We start from the raw sequence: 14,224 nt of genomic DNA, 5'->3' as shown, positions 1-14,224 counted from the left end.
TCTTTTGTTTTCAGTAAATGAAGCTCTTTGGTTTGTCTGTCCTGTGCTGCCCAGCAGTACTTTGGACTGGTTTCAGTTACACTTCATGCTGGATTTAAGTTTTGACTGCCTTGTAAAGCCTTTAGCTATTTGATTCAGTAGTTTGCTCCTCTCCCTCTTCTGTAACTCTATGATGTTTCAACACATTTTAAATTGTCTTCTAGATCGTATATATTGCCTTTAGTTTTTTTCAGTTAAAGTATTTCTTCTTGTGTCAGCTACTATGGGTAGATGAACTTGGGAAAGTTATATATTCTATTTCATAGAGGATAAAGTAAGAACAAGCAAGTGTCTGTATTTTTCCCAAGCAAAGTGTTAATCCAAATTTTCATCTCAAAATGTGCTTCCCTTATACTGAGGTATCTTACGTTTTGTACTCTATGTACTACCCTTGGCATATGCTGATTGCATGGTAGATATTTGTGCAGAGCAGATATGGTGGGCTGTAAGGCACTTGACAATTAGAATGTCCTCATGAGATTTGCCTTTTGGATATGTTGTGTTTAAACAAAGAACTGTTCTTTATAATTTGTTGATATTATAAAGATTGAGGTAGTCTCATGTAAACAGACATCTCACCTAGGGGAATGGGATGGACAGGAAATGCTACAGGCTTCCATTGGGGAACCCACTTTGGATGAGTGTGCTTCAGGAGTGAGTTTGAGAGCTTAGACTAGTGTCCATCTTGCACACCTTTGATCTGTGGCAGGCCCAGAGGTCCTAGAAAGCCTTGGCCAGCAGCTAGTGCTGACAGGCAGGCAGACATGTGTGAATTCAGCAGTGGTCTGTAGGTGGCCAGAGCCACATGTGGCCAATCTCAAGTTTCCTTGCTCGTGGGAGTCAGTACAGAGGCTTGAGATGCTGTGTTAGGATCACTGCAGTGAGATCTTGGGGGCCGTCTCCAAAGTTCCAACTTTTATATTATTCAGGTTACTAGGGCTCACAGCTTAGGGCTGGTTCATTAACATATCAAAACCTGCCTTAGGCTTGGCTTATATTGTGGCTGGTGCCTACCTTGCAAGCATTACATTATTCCAAGTCACATAATCTGGTTTCACTTATATTCCTAATAGTATTGTTTATTGGCTTGTTTTCAGTTCAAATTCTTAAAAAGAATGGTTGTGAATATTTTTGTCATTAATTTTGAAGCCCAAGTTCTTCACTGGAACAGCATATTGTTTGATGAAGGACATTTTAAATTTGGAGTAGTGAGTTTTTAAGCATGTATTCATCAGTCAAATGTCGTTGACTGTATATTGTATACCAGATATTAATGTTTGTCCTGATATAGTCAATGATTGACTGTTTCCTTGTTAGTTATGTTTGGTCTCTTCTTATTTTACAGGAGAGATTAAACAGATTCTAGAAAATGAACTTCAGATACCTGTGCCTAAAATGCTGTTAAAAGGCTGGAAGACTGGAGATGTGGAAGACAGTGTAAGTTTCTTAATTGACTAGAAATAAAATTAAGTTATGTGATTAGCTAAGTAATGCCTAAAAGTTGTTTTAGCTTGTTTGTTTCATGAGACAGGGTCTCATGTAGTGCAGGCTGATCTTAAATTCTATGTAGCTGAGGATGGCCTTGAACTCTTGATCCTCCTGCTTTTATTTTCTCCAAATGCTGGGATTTTAGGCAAGAACCACCTAATATTCATCCTGAAAGATTAGTTTTAGATAGTGTATGTATGTCAGATGTAAGTTTGATAGTAGTAGTTTAGTTTAATTCCCAAATAATGTTTTTCAAGTTAAATAATTTCATATAAACCAATAATGGTTTTAGATGAGTTTAGGTATGCAAATAAAAACACTATGTGGCATGTTTTTTCTATTTCTGAGTATTTTTTTAGAAGGTTGGTACCTTTTTGAGAGCATTTACCTTTTTCTCAAACCTCTTAGGGTATCAGTGAGTGCCCTGGAATAATAATTTACTGACCAATTACTTACTGGCCTGAAAGAAGTCATACACACTGTGTACATTTATGCCAAGTATTGCATATGGAACAAAGATAATAGGAAACTTTTAAAACTTGGAAAATTTAAATGGTAAGAATATTTCTTCATTTCCTTGATTAGTGGCAGGTGCATGGAATGAATTAATAGCTTGAGAATTTACAGAAGGTACAGTAGTTTTCAAGTAGTAGTGGCTATTGTTTTGGACCCTTTAAATCCAGACCCATGTATAAAATATTTCACTTTTCTTTCTTAAGAGAGAAGAGGGAGAAATAAATGAGTTAGTGTTAAACATTTCTATGTTTAAGGTAGAAGTACTTACAAATCTTCTTACACTATTCCTGAGTTTATATTTCTATAGCCAGGCACAAATAAAATCCTTTGGTTCATTATTTTGTCAGTGGTTTGTGGTAAGTTGTGCTTACAAATTATATATATGTATCAAAATTGGTATATTGAGTTGGTCTTATGTTTCATTGAGACATTTACTAGAATCCCAGATAGGCAAGAACTTTAAATTTTTGATACACTTAATGATGTGCTATATTAGGGTCAACAGGCCTCTTCTGTATTGTCTGGTCATAAATATTTAGGTTTTATCCAGCCTCTGTTACTATTATCCTGCTCTATCCCCAAAGAGTGAGAACACCCCTGACAAAGTGTGAAAAGCAAGCATAACATTTTCCAGTGTAACTTTACTTATGGACACAGAGTTTTAATGTTATGATGTTATGAAATGTTCTTTTTATCCCTCCTCAATCACTTAAAAATATAAAAAGCTATTTTAACTCACATACCATTTAAAAGCAGCTAGGTTTATCCCATATCCTTAGTTTATTGCTTTCTGGTGCTATGTAGTCCCCAAGTTGAAACCCAGGGTTGTTTGCATGCTAAGGAAACTCTTTATTAACTGATCTTCATTCCTGGCCCTTGTTTATTTGGATATTCAGGATTTAAAAAGGTATGGATGAACAATTCAACAACCTTGATAAAAATAGCAGCAAGAATAAAATCATTTATACAATTCTTTTTTTAAATCGAGAAACCTGTGGTAACAAAATAATAGTTTGTTAAAAGAAAGGTGGTCATTTTGAAAATGTTCATAAGTTATTTTTCTAGTTTTTGGACTGTCTTTTGACTAGACACCATACTTCCATTTACTTATTTATATGTTCTTCCATGTGGGATTTCTATTATTTTTATGCCATTAATTTTTGATTGCTTCCATCCAAATTTATATTTCCATACCATATCTCAATGAATTCACATGTTTAAGTTGACAACTCTTGTATTTGCATATCTTCTTTTCCTTCCCTTTTCACTTCCTCCTTTCCCTTCTTTTCTCTCTCTTCTTGGTTATTTGAGACAAGGTCTCATGTAGCTCAGGCTGGTCTCAAACTCACTAAGTAGCTAAAACTGTCTTTGAACTTCCAATCTTTCTGTCTTCACTTCTGTTCTGTACAGTCTGGAGAATGATCTTCAGTAGCATATTTTTAGTTTTTCATGAGTGACTGCATTACAGTTTATAGCAAACCAAAGTAAAAGAATAAATAGCAAATGATAAATACAAAGCAAACATCATCAAATCGGGAACTCAACACATCTAATGGAAATCACCTTGGGGAAGTCCCTTTAAGGCAGCCAACTGAAGTTCTCCATCCAGAGTGACACCCCCTGCCCCAGGTGAGACTTCCTAGTAAAGGGAAAAGTAACAACTGTTAGAGATATCATCTTTAAATTGGGTGCTTGCAACCTCCAGCAAAAATTGACCAGGGAAGCTGAGGCAGTTATCTGGAGCTCGCTCACTGTTGAGCTCTCTCTATCTGACTGAGCTTCCCATAGCTGAGCCTCATGCTTCTCTTTTCACCTTAGATGCTTTTATGCCGTGGATAAATAATAGTAACTTCCGTTGGAAATGTCTCACCTTATAGCTGTTTTCATGGACAAAATATTTTTACTCTTGGTCTGTGTTGCTATTATGTTCACTCCATCACAGTGTTAGGCAGCAGCCTATTCCCAGACCTTGAAAGAGACATTCCTGCTTGGGTTTGAAATGTTTCCCAAGCTAACCTCTTAAATGAGCTCAAACAACACATGCCAGTTTACCACATAATGTACATTTCCCCTGTCCAGGTGCTCGGATTGTGGATGTACACCATATCCAACTCCATTCTTGCATATCTTACTGGCATCCCTAACAACTGTGCTTTAAAGAGAACTCCTGATTATCTCCTATGTCTTTCACGGTTTTCCTAAAAAAAAAAAAAAAAAAAAAAAAAGCAACCTTGTGTAGCCACTGTTAAAGGAGAAATTGTGGCCATGAGTCTTTTTCTTTATCTCACAATACCTCATAAAATAGCACAAAGGATATTTTGGTATATCCCCATTGATTATAATTCTAAAATATAACTCAATTAAGGCTGCTTTTCAGTATTTTTGATGTAATTGCCTAATCCATACTGTTAGTATCTGTATCTGGCCTAATTGAGCTTCACCATTGTTTTCTTAGCTTCTTTTTATGGATAATTCTAGTTCATTCCCTGCTTAGCAGCTAGAATGATCTTTTAAAAATACAAATTGAGGGCTGGAGAGATGGCTCAGAGGTTAAGAACACTGACTGCTTTTCCAGTGGTCATGAGTTCAATTCACAGCAACCACATGATAGCTAACAACCATCCATAATGAGTTCTGGTGCCCTCTTCTGGCCTGCAGGGATACATGCAGACAGAACACTGAATACATAGTAAATACATCTTAAATATACATAATAAATAAATCTTTAAAAAAGCCCAAAAAATAAATTGAAGTATATTGCTCATTTACTGAAGCAAAGTTTTACCCCTTTCTCTACAGTACCCCTGGAGTTTTCTTACCCTCACCTTCTATGCTATACCTTATTTAAAAATCTTTTCTGTTTGTTTTTTGTTTTTTTTTTTTAAACTAGGACTTAACGTTTTACCCAATACCTGGCAGATAATGTTCAGTTTTTCTGGAATCATTACCTCCAAATCTTTATATAAATGGCAATTTTCTATCTTTTGGGTTTTAGCTTTCCTACTACCTCTGTAACAGACATTTCTCATTGGCTTCTCATCCCATAATTCTCCACCATTACATTAAAAGAAAAGGGACCATATCTGTTTCTTTCACCAGTGTATATAGAATTCTTGATATATCAGTATCAAATAAAGATTCATGGATTAATGCAGGAACAAATGGCCTAAAGAAAAGGGTCCATTTTATTTAATGATGCTCTGTATGATTAGTGGGGGAAGATTTAATGGAGACTCATTGGGTAGTAGATAAGCAAAAGGACAAAAATGACTTGGTTGAGTGCTAAGAGTATTTCTCTGTAGTCCACAAAGAAATAAAGGATAAAAGGTAAAGATAACTCTCCTGTGTATTTATGGATGCACTTTGTGTGCATGCCAACATTATTGAGAGAACACATCAATTTCAAAAACGCATTACATATTTGACATAAAATTGACTTTGGTGTGTCCTGGTAGGTTGTATTCTTTTAATTAATTGTGTATTGTGGTGTTTGATTTTGAAACCACACACCATAAACCATTAATAGGTTGTGAAGTTAATTGAATGGGTAACAGACAACATAAAAAGGAAGGAGGAGAGGAGAAAGAAGTGGAATACAACAGAAATGTCATTCTAATGTAAATAATTAGGGTATTTATTTTTATTTAAGACTGCACTTAGTAAGATGGGCCCTCTCATGGAGCAGTTAAAAGTTCTTCCTGTGGCCTGCTTGGGTAAGATCACCTTTCTCCAGGTGTCTTTTTCTCCATCTGCAGAATTAAGGAATCCTTGTCTAAGGATTCCTTAATCACTCCTCGCTTCTTAACACGTACAGCCTTGCCATTATTATTTGTTTAGACACTGCCAGGATTGATTTTGCTACCCTTTACCTGTTTATGCCAATCACCGTAAGAAGTCTGAAATTTCCAAATCACTCCTCTCTCAAATCTTCATAGACTGTACACCCTACACCTGTCTTATTTCTCCTTCCTCTACAGTGCCATAAGGCTTTTTGCTGTGTGCTGTTAAACTAATCGATCATTAGCAAAATTACTTTTATTAAACTCTTCCATGTACACTTCCTTTGCTGTCTTCCTCTGAGTAAAGGCATCTTCCTCAAAAAGTTTGTTCCTTTGTAGTCTTCTTAGTGTTGATTTTATTTTGGCAGGTCTCACACAATTGAAATAAATTACAAAATATATATCATCATTTTTGCTTTTAGATCATTATCAGTCTTTCCTATGAGAATTTCTTTAGCTTTGAATTTATGTCAGAAGTTTATATCACCTTTACTGAAGTTATCTTCCCTTATTTCCTTATGATTGTTAACTTCTGGCTTATAATTACTCTTTGTCTTATTGCTTGCTAATTTAATTCTAAATTCCATCAAGACTTAGATAATTTTTTAAGAAAAGATTTATTTTGTTTTTTTGCTGATATGTATGCATTTGTGGGTGTATTTACCTCCCGAGGCCAAAAGAGAGTGTTGGATCCCAGGAACTGGAGTTACAGATAGTTGTGAACAGCCTGGCCAAGGTACTGGGAACCAGACTGGTTCTTTGCAAAAACAGCAAGCACACTTAACTGCTAAGTAGTCTCCAACTCCTCATTAATTTCAGTATCTCATATTCTTACTTTGGCCACCTAGTTCCTTGGACTTCTCCCCACAGAACATCTTTCACTGTTCTTTCTTTGCCTCACTTATCTCCCCATGCTTTTAACATTTTACTAACAATGGCAGAAGCTTGTAATTTCAAGTTCCTGTTGTTTTTTTGCTTAACAGTTCTCAGCTTTTAATATATCTAATATTTTAGCTCCCAACAATCCTCCAACTCATGCCTTCAGTCCATTTTGTCTGCCATCTTCTTTTTAAACTTAAAAATTACGTTTATTTGTTTAAACATTTGTACTGCCTATTTTTGTCTGAAGTGCTCTTTCCCTGTATATTTTTGTTTGTTGCCTACCACTTTCAAATCTTTGCTCAATGATCACAGACTCTGATTATCCAACTTAAAATTGCAAAGCTACCCTAACTCACATTCTTCATCCTTGCTCCCTGCCTTATCTTTAGTTTAAAAAAAAAAAAAAAAACAGAAAACAACAACAAAAAAAACTATCACCTTCTAATTTTCAACTATATAGATTACTTTAATCCTACTAAAACATAAGCTCCCTGCCACCCCACTCCCCCCAGAATCAGGACTCCTGAGTTATTCTAGCCACTCTTATGATTACGGTAGTCTTGGTACAGAGGTGTAATGCAGTAAGATTCGTGAATAAAATGCATGCCCTGAGTGCATGATGTGAAAATGAATTTCCTAATATGTGTAGCTGTCAGAAAGCATGTTAGCAAGTGCTTACCTTAAGATTGAGAATCGAAAATGTATGAGTTTTCTGACAGTGAAATTTGAATAAGTTTATATATGAGTGTGACTCAACAGATCTTTTTAATAATAAAAGATCTTTAGAGTCAGAATAAAGAGATCTAGGTAACTCTTACTAGAGTTCACATCCAAGTTATGTACCCTCTTAGGGTACAGCTCCTTACCCTTAAAGATCCTTGGTTTGAGGTGCTTTCTATAAATTTTTCTAGGTCTTAAAATTTTCTGAAAGCCTGCATTACTAATTTTTGCTTTAACATGATTATACTTCAGTGGGGAAATTAATGACTTAATTTTGCTCTTATCTATATGCATCTCCAGTGAGCTAAAAGTTTATATTATAGTGTTATGCTCAGATTTGTATTATTAATTTGCAGTAAAAATAGCAGAAACAAGATGTTTGGGATTTAGCTGTTCTTCTGTTATATTTAGGAAATTACCAAAAGATGAAAACCAACCTAAAAGTTACCAAACATTCAAGAATTGTAGAAATTAATAATGTACAATGTAGAAATTAATACTTATTTTTGTTTTCTCTTCTTTTTTCCTATTTCAGACGGTCTTAAAATCACTACACTTGCCAAAAAACAACAGTCTTTATGTCCTTACACCAGACCTGCCACCACCTTCATCATCTAGTCATGCTGGGTAAGGGATTTACTTCTCCTGGAAATCTGAAAGGAAACATTTGATGGGAAATTTTTTATGAGTTGTTTATAAGTATAATAAATAAAAATTTTATGGAAGCTTTAATTTATTAGCAACTGTTAAGTGTATCAATTTTCACACTATTTGGTTAGATTGTTTATTTAATTTACTGATAGAATCCTCTTTCAAAGAAAAATCTGTTGGAAAATGCCTGTATATTAAAAATAATCAAACAGAGCTATTGTTTAGTATTACCTACTGTATTCAGGCTTCTGAGCTCCTGTGAGCACTTAGGGGGTTGGGGGAGAGCCAGAATGGCCCTTCTTTGATTAAAGGACAAAGATTAGAGGGAGGAGAAAAAATAAATACAACCCCAGTGTCTTATTGCCAAAGAAGATTGAGGAAAATACAGTTAAGTTCTACAAGATAAAGCCAGATCAATGCTTACTTAAGTTCTCATAGAATTTTTTCTTAGGATAGAGAGACTTCATTCTAGCTCTGAACTCAGTACATATGTAAAGTGATCCAGTATTTAGTTGCAAATTAAATTTAGTACTATTAAATGAAGCAAATGGCCTGTTTATACTGATTGTGCTAGTGACAAAACAATATTTTCTGAGTCTTTATATTATATCAAAACTAGTTTCAAGCTGACTTTGGAGTTTCGTGGTCCTTATGTTCAGCTGCTGATTTTGTCATCACCAGAATGTCATTCTGGGTTCATGGAATTGTCTTCTTTATTGCCACCTTGTAGCTGACCTCTGATTCCTAATTTATTCCCTACGTCTGCAGGGCCTACAGTGCTGCTGAAATGCAGTGCTTATTCGGGAATGAAAACTGTTTTATAGTTGGCTTGTTGATTTTTACCAAATTTCCATGATGTTTCATGATTAGGAACAATGGCAGATATTCAAAGAAAGACAAATGATGTAGTATGAAGGGACATATGTAGCTACTCATGACATTGAAAAAGTTGTATTAATACACATTTAGTTGAGACTTCTCTAAAAGGTTAGGGCTCATATTTGTAGATATTTGCTCACTTTTATAAAAGACTTTGAATTTTTCTCTCAATGACAGTATATTGTAAGTTATTTACTAAAACAGATATAAAGTAATATGCTTTTAAATTGTTTACTGACAAATGATTTTAAGTTTTGGTCAGAACTATAAAGAAAATTCTACCTCCATGTCTTAATCTTCCTATCACGATTTTACTGCCACTAGGGGGTGCCTGGTAATTGAGTCTTATATTGACAATTTTTCTGGTACCAAAAATTACAAAAACATAAGTTATCGTATGAGCATCTGTAATTGAGGTAAAAATTATTTTAAAGTTGATTTTAGGAAACAAAATTTCAAGCTGAGATTTTAAGAGTGAAGACGTTGGTGGTAATAGAAAGATTACAGTTGAAAAGTATTTTAAATCCTTTAGAGTTCAGTAATGAATTTAAAGAGTGAAGCACTGTACCTGTGGCACAACTGCAAATCAAATTATAATTCATAATAAAATTAGAAATGGGGAAAATGTTATTATTATAGGAATGATTCAGTTCATCAGTGTGTTTTTTATTAATTAGTAAGTAAAAGACAAGTTCTGTTTTCAGTGAGCTTGTAACCTATTCATTAGAAATATTGGCCCTTTAAAAATTTCTTTCTTTTCCAGATAATTTTCTTAATTATCTTCCTTGCTTGTCCTAACCCTGCAATTTTGACTATCCTATCCAGTTTCTTTTATAGTGCTTCCCCATTTGCTCTAATGTTGATATTCTTGCGAATACTTTTCTCAACAGTCTCTACCTGTACCTAGCATCTGTTTCCAACCTTTCAATTTTTAAAAGATGTTTAGATTACTTAGAAGTTTCTGTTTACAAGCTTTCCTGCTCTGGTTTTCTGAGAGTCTTTTGTGTCTGTGTCTCTTGGAATTCAGAGTTAGATGTTTAGAACTGATTCATCACTTTTCCTGGGGAAACTATAACTGCCCACTTAGATATTACCCTAAGTAAAAACAGTGTGAAGTGCTGGGCATAGCCTCACTGACATGATGATTGCTGAAAAGGCCAGTTAGTTGGAAATTTAAGTAACTGACTCTGTTAAGGTGAATTTTGGTTGAGGGATAGAATTGAGTATTGGATTTTAATATATTTAAAGAATAAGTGAGAAATGAAAATACATTACATTCACAGAAGCCAGAATTATTTGAAATAGGAGAACAAGACAAATAAATAGGAACAATTGGCACAAGTAAAACAAACAAACCCTGGTGGCAAGAAGGGATGTGGGAATGTTAGTCTGCTGGAGCATCTCGGTGGCTTAACAACACAATCATAGTTCTCCAGATTTGTAGTCCAAGATAGAAACGTAGGTCAGGTTGGTTTGTGATGAAGGCATTTTCTTGACTTGTACGTTGCCATCTTCTCATAGTATTAGTATCTTTGCTTAGCAGGAAAAGAAAAAGTGATCAAACTGTTTGTTCCTTTCTTCTTATAAAATCACCAGTCACATTGGGTTAAGGTTTCAACCTTATGGCTTGAATTACCTCCTTAAGACCATAATTCAGATAGCATCAAATTGGAGTTTAGGCCTTCTACATATGAATCCTAAGGGTAATTCCAAGGGTCAGTTGTGAGTAGGGACACAGTATTGGAGTCTAGGATAAAGTATTGAAATCAAGATAACTAGTAGGGTTAGAGGCAGTAGGAAAGATAGAGAGCCTATTGGTGTCAAATGGAGAATATTTCTGGGTTCTGTTTATTCATAGTTATAGTAGCAATGACAAATGGAAAATACTGAAATAAAAATTCAAAGGCGAGTAAGGATATATATTATTATATTACTCAAAGGAGAATAAGGATATCAAGAAAATGTAAAGTATTTGATAAGTGATAGTGACATAATAATTGTCATTCATGAAGACTGGCATTCTGCCAAGCCCTTTGCACACATAATTTTTCTTAAATCATTACAGTAAACCATGAGTGGATTTTGTGCAAAAATTACCCACATTTTGCACTGAGGAACCTGGAGTGAAAAGGAGATGAGGACAGAGATATGACATGTATAGTTTCTTCTTTAAAGAAGATTGTAGACATTCTGATTATCTTTAGTTTTTGTTTAAAAAACATAAGTTTGGGTATCAGTATCACAACTAATGGTAGTAAACACAAAAGAAACTAACCTAAATTTGTTTAGAAAAAAAAAAAAAACTTAATGTAGCTAGGAATTTAAAAAGAAGTATAGGAAAATAATAGTAGGAAAAAAAACATGGAATGGCAAAACAATCAAGTTTATTAACAATATCTATAAGATAGAATTAAATTTCTTAATTTATTCTTAATTCTATTTTAAATTATTAAAAGCAGATGCCCTGGCCAGATGTGGTAGTGTATGCATGCAATCTCCTTAGTCCAAGGTGTTAGAAGCAACTTAGCTCATTTTGTCAGCTAGGTCTACATAGTAGCAACAAAGCAGCAGCAACAAACCAAAAAACCAAAACAGAAATTCTAAATTTTGATCTTCAAAAATTCCTATAAGATAGTAGCAGAGAAAATAGAAAATAAAGGCGGATGAAATTATGCCTTGAGTATTCCAGGCTAATATTACCTAAAAGAATGTAGTATAATAATGTTAATAGTTTTAAGCTTCATTTTAAGGCAGGTAACACTGAGGAGAATTTTCCAAGAGTATACAGTGATTGTAGATTTGTGTGTTCAAGTCAGCAAAATTTGACAAAATTACAAAGAAAATTAGACTAGACATAGTTGTCTATCAAATTTATTTACTGATTTTGTAAGCTGTAAAATATTTGAGCAGCTCAATCAAACATGTATGAAATACTTAAGAAAATAGATCAAAATGCCAGTTTCAGAGAATCATGGTCCTATTGATCACATTCCTAGACCTTTGCTTTCACAAATGATATTTGCAAAAATATTTTAAGAAACTAGTGTTTCAGTCAGAACAATGTATGATTTGATGTGATTCTTAAAATAGCTTGTCATTCCTCAGGAATAAATTGTGATTCCTAGTCAACTTACGTTTAATTTTAATCAACATTATTGTTAGACTTTTTAAAGTAAGATTTTAAATGTTTTAAGTAAGAAGTCCTTTTAAGAAGATGACTTTCTGGATGATAAAAGAAACCTGTCCCCAATTAAAGCATCAATGGTGATCCCAGCACATCTAATTGGAGTGATGTACCAAATCCATTTAGACAGTTTACTGCCTATTGATAGGTTGGTGACTACTGAGATTTGCTTGTTAGCATCACACTTTGAAAAGGAGCTGCAGGTATTCCTTATGATGGGAACTTAGTTAATGGACAGCAAGAAAGTTGCTCACTGATTCACAAAGCAAGAAAATCAATACATTGCAAATATGCTTTTTTTAAAACAATTTTTCCTCAATGAGTGGAATTATAGTTATACAGTTTTGCTATTTTCTACTTTATGTAGATCACAATATGTCAATATCACCACTAATTACCATGTTTTGATTAATCTTGTATACTTTGGTTAAGACATTTTGTTGAGTCCAATATATCACTGTATTGATAAACAGTAATTATAGGCATAAGGCCACCTAGACTTTGAAATTGTCTTGAAAAATGTTATTAGGAATTATGTAAAATGAAATGTTTGTTTATCTAGACGTATTTAATTGCCAGCAAAGAAAGCAATTAAAAGTAGCTGCAGACTAAGAGGCCAACCTTTGTTAAACATGGTTTTAAGATTGTTACAGAACTTGTGGTGATGATAACATGGTGTCTTGGAGGATGTTAACAACTGTAGCAGAGTGTTAATTAAGAATGATGTAATCTTCGGCTCAGAATTATTAGTATCATGTTAGTTTAGCTGGACAGAAGCGAAACCTGGTTTTGGTTATGATAATAGCTCGTCATATTTATAGTGGAAAGATTAACATTTTATTTTTATGCTGTTCCCAAGACAATTTTAAAATCCTCAATGAAATACAATCATATGTAAACATCAAGGCTTTAGCTCATTTACATATGTGCCAGATTTTCAAACTGATTGCTATTTGAACCTAATCTGTCATTGCTGGCTGCATTAGCTACAACAAACATTACATTTACATATTGATTTCTTATTTTGTTTTAGTGTAAATAATCCATAATTATAGTAAATTTGGTCTTTTGTTGACAAGAGCTCATATGACTCTTAAGTTTAGAATGGAAATTTAAATTGCCATGTGTTTTGCTTATCAATTCAAAATCTGATGTATCTCAAAGGAAAAAAGATAATTGTAGATCACAAAATAGTAAAAAGAGACAGAAGAAAAATCTTAATATATGGAAAGATACAAATTATATTTCTATAAAATGATAAACATTTTATTATGAAAATTCATGGTAAATTAAATAAGTTACTATTCCTGCTTCAGTCATTAGACCATGTTTAAAAAACAAAATCTGAAGTAAATGGATGTAATGATCCTATTTTATGTTGATATATATATTTTTTAAGTATCCAGCTCAAGAAAAGATATACCTTGTATACACAACAGAACTTTCAGTGTTTATATTGGTGTTAAAACATACCTAATGTAAAAAGTATACTTTTCCTACTGACTGTATAGTTGTCATTAGACATGCAGTTTTCAAGTAGAAATAGCAACAATCAACTCCCAATTTCCATGTAGACTGATTAAAAGTATATTGTATTTTTTTTTTTTGTGGGCACATTTAGTTGGAAAAATTGTGGCTAGCACATTACTTAAGCTCTCATAATATGGTTAAACTTTATTAAGGTAATTTAATTTATATACTATAAATTTTCAATTCTTAGATGTCAAATAGCCAGTTCAAAAGCCTAAATTAAACTGACAGATTTTTTTTTTTTCTTGATGCAGAGACTGTAAAAGACTTTACCTCATCAGTTAGGCTTTTGTCACAGAATGTTATGTACTGGGTGGCTTAAACACAAGCATGTATTTTTATCCTTATGGAGGTTGGGAGAAGTCTAAGATAAAGGCACCAACAGACTCACTTCCTAGTGAGAGATTCATCCAGGCTTGACTGCCTTCTTACAAAGTCTGCATGTTAGAAGAGAAATAGAGCTCTACTTTCTCAGTTATCTTGTGAGAATGCTAATCCAATCATGGAACGCTTAGAGCTTCATCTAAATATAATTATGTCAGAAAGCATCCATCTT

At 33.8% G+C, this 14,224-nt stretch overlaps 1 protein-coding gene across 1 annotated transcript in view; it reads left to right on the top strand.

Moving 5' to 3' along the window:
* Window positions 1-14,224, top strand: part of Faf1 (Fas associated factor 1) — a 305,459-nt gene that overhangs the window by 86,984 nt on the left and 204,251 nt on the right. The window contains exons 5-6 of the mRNA XM_027402460.1: window positions 1,385-1,476; window positions 7,960-8,051. Coding sequence (XP_027258261.1) covers window positions 1,385-1,476; window positions 7,960-8,051 — 184 coding nt within the window. The remainder of the gene's footprint in view (window positions 1-1,384; window positions 1,477-7,959; window positions 8,052-14,224) is intronic.

The sequence above is a fragment of the Cricetulus griseus genome, chromosome 2, assembly GCF_003668045.3.
Source record: "Cricetulus griseus strain 17A/GY chromosome 2, alternate assembly CriGri-PICRH-1.0, whole genome shotgun sequence".
Classification (NCBI taxonomy): domain Eukaryota; kingdom Metazoa; phylum Chordata; class Mammalia; order Rodentia; family Cricetidae; genus Cricetulus; species Cricetulus griseus.
This window is presented reverse-complemented; position numbering and strand designations above follow the sequence as displayed.